The sequence below is a fragment of the Corvus kubaryi genome, unplaced genomic scaffold, assembly GCF_017639235.1.
Source record: "Corvus kubaryi isolate FWS band 111438036 unplaced genomic scaffold, C.kubaryi_AGA036_p1.0 130, whole genome shotgun sequence".
Classification (NCBI taxonomy): domain Eukaryota; kingdom Metazoa; phylum Chordata; class Aves; order Passeriformes; family Corvidae; genus Corvus; species Corvus kubaryi.
This window is the reverse complement of record NW_024580665.1, coordinates 2,543,746-2,559,500: the sequence shown is the minus strand read 5'-3', so window position 1 is coordinate 2,559,500 and position 15,755 is coordinate 2,543,746. Positions and strand designations below refer to the sequence as shown.

The window sequence follows — 15,755 nt, the reverse complement described above, 5'->3', positions numbered from 1 at the left end:
TTAAGGTGTACATTTTTCAGCAAGTTCTCAGGTTCCTGCAATGCTTTTAATGGTGGTAAATTTTACATGAACACTTACTTTAAAAGCTTTTTGGTGTAATATAAATGGTGCACCTGTTATCTCAAAGCTGTCAAGACAAAATCTAATAAATATTTGTAAGCTGCTTGAACAGGAATTTTGTTTTATGCTCCCTATGAATGAAAATGGTCTTTTTACTGCTTCTGCACCTATTTGTATGTTGAGATGTGTCCTGCAGAGTGAGGTGAAGATGCCATTCATTTCAAATTCAACCAATTTATGTTTTCCTTTGTGCACAATTGCCTGAATAAACAGAAATCCTGGATGACTGCTCTACTAATTGCAATGGGAATGGAGAATGTATCTCAGGCCACTGCCACTGCTTCCCAGGATTCCTTGGTCCTGATTGTGCAAAAGGTAATCTCATATTAACTGACCCAAGGTGCATGACAGGGATCATGATTGTGGTGTGTGACTGCTGGGCTTGCAAAGATTCAAACTGATTAAAGGAGATTAAATTCCTTTTTCCAGCCAGATGGCAGATACAGTACAAGCACACATGTGGAAAGTTTCTTTATGCTGTACGTGAGTTAACTCGGATCAACCACTTCTCCCTCCCTGACTTTCAGATTTAATAGGTTCCTCCATCCCCATTTCCATCCTGTCTGTAGTTGTAAAATACATTTTTAATAGGTGTGTTAGCTTAGCATAATGTTTTGTTATTTAAAAGTGACAAACAGTTTCACTTTGGACAAAACACAAGTAAGTCAAATGCTTCTGTGGTCCTAACTAGAATAGGGTGTAGATAAGAAACCTAAAGCAGCTTAGAGACTGTTTTCCAGCATTAAAGCAAAAAAATCTGTTAAGTGAGCTTGCTTCTGCTTCAGCTATTTCTGTCAGTATTCTCCATTATCCGCTGCATATGATGTCCAGAAGTTCTCATGGTTTTCCAATGTCTCCTCAAATCTAGGGTTTATTTTTTTTAAGACTCAGTTGGCTCAGAAATTGATACTGGATTGTAAAAGTAAGCTTCCACATTGCTGGTTTACATGCAGATCAGTAATGGCTACAACTTCAGTGATATTATGTCTTCTTAGAAGAAAAAAGAAAAGGGCAGGATCCTGCTTCAGTTCACAGGAAGGAAATATTAATCTTACTGAAAATCATGCATCACAGCAAATTTTCCACAGAGGCCAATCAAGGGGAGAGAGTGTTTTTATCTTCTATGATATCCCATTTCTGGTCAAGATTAAGGCATACAAGAGAGGCAGACTGAGGAGACAAGGACATTGTATTACTGCTGCACTACCTAGTTCAAAGATTTCAGTCTGTCACAACCCCTGAACCACATGAAGAATTGAGGAGCTGGAGTGGAAAAGCAATTTTACAGAACGATAAATGCAATAAATGTTAATCTATGTAAGTATGTAAATACATTAAAAAGGTCAATCTGCCTTCTTCAGATTCCTGTCCAGTGCTGTGCAGCGGAAATGGAGAATATGAGAAAGGTCACTGTGTGTGTCGAAATGGCTGGAAAGGACCAGAGTGTGATGTTCCAGAAGAGCAGTGTATTGATCCAACCTGCTTTGGCCATGGTACTTGTATCATGGGTGTCTGCATCTGTGCCCCTGGATACAAAGGAGAGATTTGTGAGGAAGGTTTGTGAAGTTTCCTTCTCTATAGTCCCGAGGGTTGATGTTTGTCTTTAATTTCCACCTGTTTTAAGGTAGTTAAAAACTCACACAGATGTGATCAGCTTTCTGTGAAGCAGTACTGTTTTGCTCAAAACTACCTTTACTGTCTCATAGAAAGTAATGTTAGGATAGAAAATTTTCAAAGGTAAAGGTATTCAGGTCTTGGTAACAGTCCAGTGGACCGATCACATAAAGTTCACATTTTCATTTGAAAAGATAAAATTATTTATTTTTATTTGGCCAAAAGCTCAGGGTAAGGCAGTCAGAAGATCATTTAAGCAAAACATGATGTGGTAGTTCTCCAAAGCAATCAGATGATCATAATCAGCTTTTCCCTTTTTCATTCTGTTACATCTTATATTCTTCTGACAATGTAAAGCCAAAAGGGCATCAAACAGGTTCAGTTTACCAGCACATATTGTGTAATTCTGTTGTCATATGTCATTTTTACTGGGAGCCTTTGCTCACGGCACTGAACTGGCATCCTTTAAGGCTTAACTAACAAAAAGTGGGAAATTTTGTGAGAACAAGTTCTTGTATTTTTGCTGGTTATGGTACTGATGTGTCTCTGCCCTCATCTATAGACAAAAGCAGTTGTTATTTCCCTCAGCATGTCTGAGATAGCTCATCAGCTTTGACTTTCTTCCCTTGTGCATAGCCTCAGAAAGCAGAACTTGTCCTCGTGCTTGCCCTGATTTGATGATTTTTCACTAGTCCCCTTCGCCTGGAGCTAGTGACAGCATACTTTGTGCTTCCTGCTACAGAGATTTTCGGTAATTCTTTTGAGTAGCACACACAGGAGGCTTTTTATGTTGCTTGAATTCTCTAGTCAGAAAAATGTCCAGGATGGATTTGATAGATTTGACATATCTGGAATGGTTTTTAAAGGGAGGATCAAGAGAATGCTTCTGACATAGTCAGTTGTTGGTAGTTTCAGAAACCAAGAAAACCCAAATGGGAAACAGCAAGTAATACACAGATTCCTCAGCGAGGCCATGATGCTGAACAAGCCTGTAGCTGGTGAGAGGCTGACTGCTGTTTTTAGTTGCTTTGTTTCTTGCCATAATGAGATCCTGCAAAATGGTTGGGGGAAAAAAATGACATAAATATACTGACAGCTATTGAAACCAAGAGTGGGAAAACATTGGAGTTTTATAGTAAGATACTTATTTAAATTTAAAAAAAAAAAGGTGGAATAATGTAGAAATACAGTGGATGAAACCAACCTGTGTAGCCAAGTACGGTGGATTTTTATCATAACAGTGTGTCCTTGACATGATTGTTCCATTTATATTGTAAAACATAACTTGTGCAGTAGTTAGGGAATTCTTTCAAGAATTAAGATTATTTTATTGTATGTAAACATGATTTAGTCTTATAGCACTGCTGTTAACAGACATAGCAACAGATGTACTATGCAGGGAGCACCAGTAACTGCATGTATTCATTGCTGTAGGGGTCCTTTGAATTTGTCCTGCCGGATTATCATTCCTGAAATGGAGTCACCCGATTAATTTTAAAATATCAGCAAAATAAAGAGCTGTCTCAGGATGAGAGAAAATTGCTGTGTATTTTTGTCGTATGCTTAGCAAGATGTGCATTGTCCAGAAACACTGATTCCCTCTCTCAGAATTAAACTGTGCTGTCCACAAGCCTGGAAGCCTGAAAAGGATACAAAATAAATCCTGAAATAAGATGTTGAATTGGTGGCATAGCAGTTCAAAAGATAAAGCTTTACTTCTTTATTTTTAGGTTGAAAGGTCCTGTAAATTGGAGGCCATTAATCTCTATGTCTGAAGTATTTAGCCTTCCCTTCCTGAAGCAGAAAACATCTCTTCATTCACGTAGCACAGGATACTGTTTGTTAAGTTTACAATTTAATTATTAAACCAGTACTTGTGCTGGTACTTGAGAAATACATAGCAGAACTTTCACAGTGCCTCTTAAACATCAGTCTGAAGCATGATATAACATGGATGGGCTTCTGGCTAATTGTTTCCCATGCTCAGACCCCACGGATCCTTCAGCTCTGCAGTCTTCCTGCAGCCTCCAGAGAAAGCTTCCTGCTTAAAACCTGTCTTGTTAAAGCAGTGCTGAGGCTTTGTGAAAGAATATGCTGCTCATACAGCACTGACCAGCCAATTTAAATTCTTCTACAGAGCTCCTGAATTTTTCACTAGGAATAGTTTAATCCAAATTGAGAACAAATTTAGTTCTTTGTTTGCAAATTGTTCATCGGTACATTATGACTTTTATGAAGCTGTTCATTACCTGCAATTGCCCAGCACATATTTTTTATGTGTATGACATGTTTTTTTACAGCAAGCATTGAGTTAGAGGTTCACTACTCAGTCTTAGTGGATAACCTTTTTTTTTTGTAGCAGATTTTCAGCTATAGAGATAGCTTTTCACAGGAAGGTGAGAGAATAAATCTTTCTTTTCCCAGATGTAAATAAAACACAGTGCACAAATACCCAAATGGAAATACAAAGCACAATTACAGAAGTAACTCTTAATTGCTCCAGCTCTTTCCCAGCCATGCTACTCAAGCGCAGACTTCACCAGCTTAGACCAATAAATCTGTCCTGGGAATCTGTGTTTTAAAAATAAGACAAAATCTATGACAAGATGTTCATGTGGCCTCTAAGTCTATATGCTTGCTTTTTTTCTTGTTTTTGATTTATCCTTTTGCGCAGATGTTAACGGACTGTTTTTCCCTTTGGTTTGTTAACATTGTTTCAGTTGGGTATCTGCACAAAAAAATCATTGAATTAATCTGAATGCCTGTTGTATTTCACTAGTAAATAACTGTAAAGGTGCAAGTTTTATGCTCTAAGTTGTATATTCCCTGCTTTCCAGAGGACTGCCTGGATCCAATGTGCTCTGGCCATGGTGTGTGTGTCCAAGGGGAATGTCACTGCTCCACGGGCTGGGGCGGGGTCAACTGTGAGACTGCGCTGCCCGTGTGCCAGGAGCAGTGCTCAGGGCACGGCACCTTCCTCCTGGACACGGGACTCTGCAGCTGTGAGCCACAGTGGACAGGTTCAGACTGTTCAACAGGTATGATAGAGGCTTGACTTTATCAGCATTGCCTGTGTTTTCTGCTGGAGTCATGAAAGAAAATGATTGCTGTTACTGTGCTAATAGGAATTTTAAAAACAAGATAGGGATGAACCAGGGGTACTGTAGCATGGCACTTTATGGGCTTGTCAGCAACTGGCTTTCAGTTGCCAAGGATAAGGAATGCATTTTCTCTGTGACAAGGACGTTTCTGCCTGGTGGCACGACGGTGAGAACAGTGGTCCTTCAAGAGGGCAGATGCCTCCTGGCATGCACTGGAGGCAAGTACGACTCTCACATGAGCTGCTGAGCACCTGTCAGGCTCATGCAATCAGGGAATCCACAGTTCTGAGAGAGTTGGGAAGATACATTAAAAAACAAAAAAATACAAATGCAATGACTGATAAGTAAGAAAGCTCTGTCAAAAAAATCTTTAAACAAAAAAGACCATCATTCTTTCATGCTGGGTTAAAAACTCTCTTCTTCCTTGGAGGACCATCAAGGTTTGATCCCACTAAATTTGATTAAGAGTTGAAATGGATTTCCTATGTGCTTTGTACATTTACATTTCGTTTTCTTGAAATGAATGCACTCTGCACATTTTGCTCTGTAATGGAGCATGTCATTACCAATGTATGTACTACTATTTTTTTCCCCTATAGAGCTCACAAAGCCAGAATCTCAGATGATAAGTAGCACATCCCAGTAGAGAATAGATGCAAGTGACAGATTTGCTGAATACTGTGGAATACAGCCAGTGGTCCAAGTCACCAGTTTTTCTTAGAAATCATCATTCAGAAGAGCACTTGGAACAGTATAAATTTCTGCTCAGATTTCTAAAGTGTGTGGTTATAATCTTTAAGTAGGGACTTATAAAATGTCCCTCTACATGATGAATTTTTAAGCAACAAAATATTGACCTGCTAATAGTTTTCAGTGTTTGTTACAAAGACCTTGCATTCATTCCACACTCCAAAATTAATGCATGCAATTTTAGTCTGACACTGTCAGATATGGCACCTGCTTTGATAAGAATTGACTTCGTATTGGGTTTCAGCAGAAGCCTAGTTGCTCTCATTTTTATCTTGTATTTTGTTATATATTAAAAATATTCTCTGAAGCTTAGTATTACATTGTATTTCCATTAATGAAGCAAATAATTAGGAGAGGTGTTAGCTATGTACTAATTTTTTAGTCAACAAAATATTGCAAACTAATTCTGTTTTAATACAATGTTATTGTAGCTCAAAAAGCAGTGTCAGTCTCAGATGGGTCTGTTGTGTCAGCTGCATGGGCCAGTTAGATAAGGAACCAAAAACCTAATAAATAACCTCCAAAGCTGTTTTGAACACTTTTGGAAGGAAACCTCTTTACCTCCATCAGTAGAGAAAATACCTCTCCATCCCTACGGTCTTCTGAGTTATCAAAGGATGCTTTTACAGCTACCAACAGGCATCATAGCTAGATGCTTCGGACGTCTCCTTTTAAATATATGTTTCTTCTTTGGTGTTAGACTAGATTCAGGATGGTCTTGGCAATATACCAAGTGTTAGGCTGAAGTATAGATGTTCATTTGTGCCTGAGATGTTCTTCCTAGGATCAGTGATTGCTGTGCATGTTGAAAATAAAGCTTTATTTAGTGAGCAAGGAAAACATCAAATGAATAAGTAAGGAAACATAAGAGGAGTAACAAGGTCACAATAAATGAGCTGTCACATGTGAATGGAGAAAGTCATGAGGTTCTGTGCAATGACGAGGATGAAATGGGTGAAGCTCAGACTGCTCATCTGGAGTCAGACAACAGCACAGCTTTGTAACTGAGAGACCAGCAGTCTCTCAGCCTGCCTCAGACCCTTGCTTTTTGCCATCTCTGTACCACATTCTCAGTGCTGTGAAAATTCGCCTTTCTGTAGCACCTTGAAGAATATAGGCTCTTGTCCTGAGGATTTCTGTGTTCCCCAGAAAATTCCAAATACTTTCAAAATACAGGGATACATTATATTAAATTTTATGGGGGTTTTAAAATAGAAGTTAGTGTATCTTGGCAGACTTTAAAAGGGAGAAATAGCAAAGGTTCTGGAATGTTTTTGAATATATTGTTCCAGATACAGTGTGGCCCAACCCGAAGAGGGTTGACCTCTATAATACTTTCTCCTACCTGCCCATCTCTAGCCCTTCAAACAATATAAACTTCCATTTTACAAGTGGCAGACTGGGGAAAGACAAGAATCAGAATGGTTGGAGGAAGAGAGATGAAAGGTGACTGTGTGACCCATGCATATCCTTAAGAATTGCCAATGTTTGGAGGCCTAGCCTGAGCTCTGGAATCATTCATGGATTTTTTTTGAGGGTGGAAAAGACCATGTTGTTCATGCTGTTTGATTTTCTGTAAAACATTACCAAAAAATAACTATTATCCTTCAGTTTTTGCTTGATACTCAATTTCTGTTGAGTGTTTTGAAATTCAGGCTTCACACAGAGACTGAAAATTAAGGGTAGTCTACCATTTCCTAGATAAATTGTTTCAATTATGTCTGGCCCTCTCTGCTAAAAAGTACACCTTCCACCTAGTTTGATAGGTGCAAAGTCTTGCAATCATGTTTCTTTCTGTGAGGTGAAAGACTGGCAAATTACTTGTAGTCCTTTCCAATGTCCAGCCTAATCTCTGCTCTGACCTGTGGACTGGCATAAACCAATTTCATTGCACCACCTCCAGATACTCCTACATCCAAAGTTATTGTTGGACAATTGCCATCCCTTGAGAACCAGAAAATCCTCTTGCAGAACTCCAAAGCAGCTGTCAGGATATGTTTTCATTGTGTTTAAATTGGTTCTCAACAAAAGCAGCTCAATATGACTTGAAAGTTGTTCAGACACTTAGTATTGCTAATCCTATACTACTTGTAGGACACAACTTAGGCTGGCTTTTTGTTCGGCTCTGTTGCAATCCATCCTTTCAATATCCTTAGCTGGATATCTGTTTCAGATATATTTGGCCTCTTTCTACCCTGCAATATTGAACTTCCATGAAAAGTCATTTTCCTTTGTTAGCTCAGATTTCAATGTACCTCTCCCAGAGATGACATGGTTTTCATTTAAGCTTTGCCTTGCTGCTTATGAGCATCTTTGTAAAGGCTCTTCCTATCAGCTAACTACAAACATACAGATAATATGCTTCTGATTCTTCTGCCTTCTTTAGGCAGCATCAGCCGAATTTCACCCTGGAAATACTGGCAGATTTTTAGCTACACCAATCAAAACAACATTGTTGTGTCTTTTCTACAGCCATATGTGATCAGGAGAAGAAATTTTTAAAGTACCTTCTGTCTGTCTTTGGTTTATTATATGGACAAGATCCAAGTGTTCTAACTGTTCTATATGATTATAAACTGACATGTATTTACCATGAGGGTGGTGGAATAGCATGTTGTGCCAATTTGCCAACTGGCCTGAATGCTGAAGGTTAATAACAAGATATGGCTTTCACTGCTTCAAAATTACACCAGTGTCAGAAATTTGTAGAGAAGCCACATAGAGTTATTCCATCAGAGTTCTTTCAAGTGCTGTACTGGGACATAGCTGTTACAATTCCAGTTGCAAGGATTCCAAGACTGCGGTCATTATTCAAATAATACAGTTGATTCTTCCATTCCTGCTGGCCTGGGCAGATGTTGCTTGCTGCCTTTACCTGTGGTGTAGTCCATGTTGAAATACACAGAGGTCCAACATCTTCTTCTACAGGAACTTTATTTCTTTGGTTGTTTTAATTGCTGTCCCTTGAACAGTCATCTGTCCTGCTTTCTGCCATATTCTTTGGACTGTGCAAGGAATGAGGGGAATTATGTCCATTTTGCCTGAAGGGAGGCACAGGCATCAGGGTCAAACTAAGCTGATCTCAGGCAGAGATCCACAGACAACTCTGGGAAGAGCTGTCTTTCACCATTTTGATTCTCAAAGTGTTTCCAAGACAAAAAGAAACAGCACCAGCACTGCTACAGTTCTACATTGTCGAAGATGTTCCCAACAGTCACACTAACCATACAGTAAACAGGTCGTCTTCCAGCACTGAAGTGGCTTTAGCTCATGCTAAAAAAAAGAAAATGTGATTTCATCTCTAATAATTAGCCTGTGAAAAAACCAAATGCTTCTCTGATACAAAGCACTGAAAATTAAAAATCCATGATAATGCTCACAATACAAATGTGCATCTTCTGTTTTGGAATTAATTCATTGCTATCTTGTTTATCACTTTAATTTTAGTTTTTTCCTAGTTTGGTCTTCCTTTGGCAAGTCACACAAAAGTGCTCAAAGACATTTAGCCATTACCAATGTAGCCATTTGACAGTGGATGTGCCCAAGAGAAATGCACAAGAGATTGAGTTTTCAGTTTCTCGTTTCATCTTCCCCTGCCTCTACGAGATGTGGAGAACAGAAATTTCAAGTTCCAAGTGAGACTGATTATATAATATGTTTTGTGAAAACCACCTGTACTGACAAAGGTCATCCTTGGAGTATTGCAGAGTCTCAGCATCTTTACACCATGCTGAACCCTGTTATGATAGTATGTGAAAATCCATTATCAGTCAGACCTTCACCATACATACCAGCTGACCTGTGCAGTACGGCTGTGATTTACCCGTACATGACGCACTCAGTAGGATGGAAGACTGATATTACACTATTTTAATGTCATCAGGACTTCAGTATATTCGACTTTCTACTTAGCGTCTATGGATCTTTGTTGCTTTATTTATAGGCTGTCACCCAAAATGCCTTGATGTTAATGAGTCATCTCCCTCTGAGGCATCTAGGGAGTGCTTTTCAGAAAGAAAAAATCTAACTCGTCAGTACTGACTGCTCCTGTCAGGTAGAAGGGAAGGTCTGGCTAATGGAAGGTGCAGCATCAACAAACTGAACAAAAAAGCTCATCTTCTATTCTCAGATTGACACCTTTAACATGGAGCCCTGAGATTAAGGGAGAGAAATATCAAGAGAAAATGGATGACAGAGTTGTGCAGGGGGGCAGAGCCTTGCATAAATTAGTGTAACTGCAGTGATACCACCAGAGCAGTCCCTATGTGCTTCAGGTGAGAATCCAGCCCTGAGTCACTAATTAATTGTAGCACTGTGCCTAAAATATTGTAGACTGAGAAATCTGTGACAGAGCTGATGCTTCTGACATCCTGTCCTGCATTCATTTCTTTAGACTCTATTCAGTCAAAGTAGGCCAGTTTCTGTCCCCTTACTCCAGGACATTGTCATAATTCCACTGAATCCATTTATATCACTGAAGCAACCTAATTATGATTGGGAAAAGAATACTGGCAGTTCTTAGTCACAAAAACATTCATCCTAAAATGATTATATGGAGATGGTATATATTTAGCATATCTATTTTTGGTTAAGCTCTCCTAGCAAGATTGGTGGTAATTTTACAAAGGGTAAAAATGGATCAGCAGCCTCTTCCTTCGATATCTTGTGAAGCAAAAAACCTCTTTAAAACTAAAGTGCTTTGAAAAATGCAAAATGTTGTAATTGTTGTAAATTGATATGTGCAGAGTGAAGTAATTTAAAAATCATTAGAAGTCTGCATTTTTTACAGTAAAGTGCTTCAAAAAGAAATGAAGGCATAATACAGGATATTAATATAGTTCAAGACATCTCAAATAGGTTTCAAAATTAAACATCAAAAACTGCAACTTGAAAAAATAATTAGGTGAACCCATTTCGTCGTAATCAGAAACTCTTCAGGTTTAGGGAATTGCAGTGTATGGATGTCAGTCACTCTCATTCACCAAGGACAAGGATATTCACTACAAAGAGCTTGCAGTAGTGAAAAAAGCCTTGAAATTTCCTCAGTATGTGATGTAATTTCGTGCATTTTCTACAGACTGCTCAGTTCCACGTTGGTGCTCCTACTCTGCTCCCTATTTTAGACGAATCTCAAGAACTTTTTAATTATACTAGAAACATCCTTCACTGTTTTGTTCTTAAGAAACTATGGACTTGCTCAATTTCATCTAACTGTCCTCTTTCTCTAATTTGTGAGGAGCTTTGCCTATTACTGCTCCGCTAATTGAAAGGATGATTGAAGTTCCCCTGCTGTACGTTGTCTGACATTGTAGAAAGACACTTCCCTACTACTGTATATTTCATCGAAAAGAAAAAAACGACCCATGACTAGTTTGATTTGTATCTCTTGCAGAGTTGCAAGAGTTTGCAAAAATGTATCTGGTGAGCAAGGTCTCTATTAAAAACATACTAGTTAAAGGTTGGAACACTTAATGTGTTTTGCTGCAGAATTTAAAACATGAGAAATTTAAGGCAGTGAAGAAGCTCTCCAATAAAAATTAATTATCCTACATGTTTAAATCCATCTACAGGGAACCAAAAATACCTGATGTAGTAATTATCGATTTAAGAAATAGGATAAGTCAAGGGTATGAGATATACAATGAGGAAACATGGGGTGTTTTTCAACTGATTGCTGCTTATTTTGCAGATATGCCAAAAATAATGGCCCTTTCCTTTCCTTTTTCTTCCTGAAAATTAAGATTCTTAATCTATTGCTGTCTGCACCTCATTCAGCAATAATTGGAAATATTCCTCATTCCAATGTAAATGCAATTTAGTTAAGTCAGCTTTTGTAAATCCTAGTCTAATCCACAGCAAGGTACTACTTTTTCCACAGGATGGAATCCACAGACCCAGTTTTGGATGCTTCAATCTCAGCAACTCTTGTCTTACCCAGGAGCAAGATACCCAAATTGCTCTCGTGATGGCAATATGGTTCTGTTTACCCTCCATTCTGGGAAGCTGATGGAGCCTTTCCTCTCTGTCTGCATGGCATTGTGCCTCTACAGGGAGTCCATCCTGTCCAGGAATGTCTCCCTCACTGTGCTTTGTGCTAGGCCAGCCCCAGGAGAGTGATACTCCTTAGGATCCTTGGGCAACACCATGTGAAGTCCTGCAGATTGCAAAACCAGAGCTCTTAACGTAAAGCTGCTGTCATTATCCAGTAGCAAAACCTGGCCAATAAGTGGGATTTTAGTAGCAACTCAGGTGCCAAAGTGGTTCAAGGACCTTTGAATTAGGTAAGCTAAGCGAAGGGTTTGAGGGTCTAAATTTGTGGCTGCATCCCTCTTTTACATCTCAACCTCATGGCCTACACAGGAGTCAATCTACTGAACAGTGATTAAGAACCATACTAAAACAACTGACAGGATATGGGATGGAAAGGTCTTTCATGAGCATTCTGTGTTCAAGAAAATGTCAAGATGGAAATTCTGACTATGGAAGGCTTGTACTCCACAAGAACCCTTTGTAAAAGAGGACTCTGAAGTAGAGAAGCTGTGAGAATGTTCTGCTGGTGGATGCTGCAGTGGAGGGGGAAAAGCAGCCTAGATGAACAACAGAACAGGAATGACATAGAAAATCTTCCACTTTTAATTTACTAAGACAAATCCAAAGATGTAACTCTCACAAATTATCCATACCACCATCTTTTAAAGGAGTGTTCTTGTGTTAGAGTGAGCTTCTGTTTTCTCACAGCTGGAAGAGCACAAATGGGAATTGCTAGAGCAAGGGTACAAAAGAGCCCTAGAACAACTAGAGGTTTTGTCCTTCAGTGAATTTCAGAACATCTGTTGTGCAAAATGTGCTGCACCAATCCCTAAAAAGCAGATATTTATAATGTTTTTTGTTGTCATGGTAAGTGTTGTACAAAAATAGCTATCATTTCAACATATTTATGCAGCAGAGTCTGTGAATTTTAACTTCCTCTGAAAATAGGCAATTGCTATTGGTAAAAGTCAAACCATGAGAACTTCGCACTATACTGCATTTCTAAGGGTTTTGGTTGTGTATATTGTTGCAAGGGTAATATATGTAGACACGTAAGGATTTCCCAGTCTCTACCCTCCATAAGGACATTTGCTTAAAAGTTTTTGTGAATAATATGTTTCAAATAAATTTTATAAATTTATAATAATTATCCAAGAATATTTTAATGGCGATGGAGAAAAAACTCCTTGTTTGTTGTAGCTACAGTGTACATTCAGGTATGTCACTCTTCAGTCCAGGAAGCCTTGGCTATTTTATAAACAGATTTTTAAAATAGTGTCTATCACCTTGGGATCCAAAGTCATTTTCTGACAGAGTACAGAGAGCTGATTGTTCACGTGGCATGTGATTGTTCATCTCCTGCTCTGGTCCCCCATATGCTGCATTCAAAAATGCCCTGAAGAAGGGTGGCCAGCCTGGTGGTGCCTCTGCCATCTTTGAGGAGCTGGTACCAGGCTCTGCAGAAAAAATGCAAGTCATGAGCTGCACCTTTGGTTTGGCAGCAGCCAGACAGAGCAGCAGCTGCCAGATGCATGCTGCTATTTCTGTTTGTGCTGCTGACACAGAGGAAGTTACGGTTTATTTACTGGGAGCTGCTTTGTGTCTCTGCACTCACCTGCACAGGCTCAGCTGTGAGCACAGGGACGTTTGCTCCTGTGAATGGACACAGTGTTCGTCGGCAGATGCTGAGCGCTGTGGAGCTTGTGCTGATTGAGGCCGCACTCCCTGGTTTTGTGCAAGAGCTTGTTGTGCCTCACTGCTGAGTTTGTCCAAGGAACTGTTTATTTGTGCTAAAACGGGAGGAAGCAAGGCCAGCTTCTTCATCTTCTTTTGCTTTTGGCTGTGAACCCGAGATGTTACTTAGAAGCTGGTAATGACTTTTGATTTCTCACAGTAGTTTTTCCTGTAATACAGATTGGTTGTTGGTATCACAGAGACCAAAGCTTTATTTTAGTTGATTCATTGTTTCATTGAATCATAGAATGACCTGGGTTTAAAGGCACCCTTCAACTTCTCTGCTGTGGACAGGGACACCTTCCACTAGACCACATTGCTCAGAGCCCCATCCAACCTGGCCTTGAACTTCAGGGGTGAGGCACCCAAAGCTTCTCTGGGCAACCTGTGTCTGTGACTCACCACCCTCAGCGTTAAGAATTTCTTCCTAATACCTGATCTAAACCTACCCTCTTTCAGTTTAAAGCCACTTCCCTGTGTCCTATCACTACATGCCCATGTCCACTGTTCCTCTCCCTCTTCCTTGCAGGCTCACTTTAGGTACTAGGAGGCCACAATTAGGTCACCCTGAAGCTTTTCTTCTCCAGGCTTAACAGATTTCCATCTGTCCATGTAGACTGGCTCTTCAGGGGAAAAAAAAGATAAAAATAGAAGTACATTCTTTTAAAAGCATTCAGTCCCAGTGTGTAGATGTACATTCTGCAAATCATTATCCCCTTTCCTTCCGAGTGCCAGCTCTGTGTCTGATTTGGGCAACAATGGCATTTCTGTCACCTGTGGTCTGCCAGTGCTTTTACACAGATGAATCCGAATATATGTTCCTGTAATACATTGAGAAGTAGTGCCAGTGCCCTCCTTTTCAGCATTTTGAGCTCTTTTAAAATAGGATAAGTAAAATATATCTTCATTACTGAAGTCAGAAAATACATCTAACATTCAGGGCACAGACCAACACAATTTTTATGAGTGTACCCATATCCAAAGGTCATCCTGTAAGCCAGTGAATTAAAGATGATGCCTACTTGCTGCAAATAATGCTTAAATAAATCATTACTTCTTTACTGGGTATTACTAATCAAATTTAGTAATTAAATAATTGTGGAAAGCTTTATATTCTGAGCAGAGCCCGAGTCACTGTTAACAATAGTTGTTCTGTGTACCACAGAAGATTTAGTGCTTATATAAAGACATATCCTGATCCCCTCCGACAATCTGGTGAAGTTTTGCTGAAAATAGGTGTCTCAAAATCTTTATTTTCTTTTGATTGTGTATTAGTTCAGGCTGTACCTGTGAGACAGCTTTATTGAATGTACCTACTGAGCCATCTCTTTGCCTATTTCCTTTTTCCCCACAAAGTTGTTCTCCCTGTTTCTTATCGTTATCACAGGCCTCATGCCTTCCCGATTCTTGTGGTCTGTCACTTGCTCAACAGGTTTCCCATTTTTCCTGCACAGCTGGCTTTTCAGCCCGAGGAACTGTGAATTGCATTTTCCCCTCTGTGAGTCAGGACAAAGGCATTGCTTTCATCTCACTCATTACAGCTCATGACAGATCGTTCTGGACTGTTTTCATACCAGTCTCCTGATCAAACAAAATATCGAGCAAGGTAGACTTTGCACAGCACTTCTTTTTGTGGTTCTCGAGGTGTTGTGGAGGATTTCAGATCTTGTTAGTCAGAGTATAAGTCTCGAGTGATGACTGACATCTCACTGCTCTGCTACAAGTACAACTTGAAATGAAACGGTGAAAGCAAATTATAAAACAAGACCAAATTTGACAAGGAAACTCCACATTTACTTGGGCAATGGTATTTAAAAAATGTCCTGGTCAGATTTCTGTGTGGTTCCCCTTGCCCTTGTGTCAGTCTAATCTTCCTTGCTGTTAGGTTACACTTGTGCTTGTTTATTTTAAACGTTGCCCACACTGGCCTTGTCCAACCTGCCAACCTGTATCACCTCTAAGAAAGAGAGAGGTTCTCTTGTGTGGCAAGCCCAGCATAATTGTATTCTCCTTTACACCAGTGCTATGGCTGGGTAAACAGAGATGTTCCCAGTGGTAAATGAGGAATCCTTTTCAGTGGTATCAATTTTCAGTGCTTTGGCTGCCTGAAATGAAATACCTGTTAGTATGTTTACCATTACCAGTCCTGCTTCTTCAGGCTGTATTGATTAAATTTTTGTACTGTAAAAATACCATTTTGAACCACAGCAAAATCAATATAGAGTGAGGTTTTATATATATATATATATATATATAAATTGGATTTGGATCAGGAAGAAAATCTTCATCAGATGAAAAATAAAGCTGGGTGAAAAAAGTGTGATAAAAGATCTCAGAAGGGGAAAAAGTTGCTCTGTCTTTTCCCCAGCCTCTGTTGCATTTGCCCTCTAGACCTTTCTGTCTGTC

The 15,755-nt window shown here is 39.4% G+C and overlaps 1 protein-coding gene across 7 annotated transcripts in view; it reads left to right on the top strand.

Moving 5' to 3' along the window:
- TENM1 (teneurin transmembrane protein 1) overlaps positions 1-15,755 on the top strand; it is an 829,870-nt gene that overhangs the window by 705,254 nt on the left and 108,861 nt on the right. For all 7 annotated transcript variants that reach the window (XM_042028501.1, XM_042028513.1, XM_042028533.1 and 4 more), the window contains 3 exons: positions 334-435; positions 1,482-1,676; positions 4,572-4,772. In XM_042028501.1, coding sequence (XP_041884435.1) covers positions 334-435; positions 1,482-1,676; positions 4,572-4,772 — 498 coding nt within the window. The remainder of the gene's footprint in view (positions 1-333; positions 436-1,481; positions 1,677-4,571; positions 4,773-15,755) is intronic.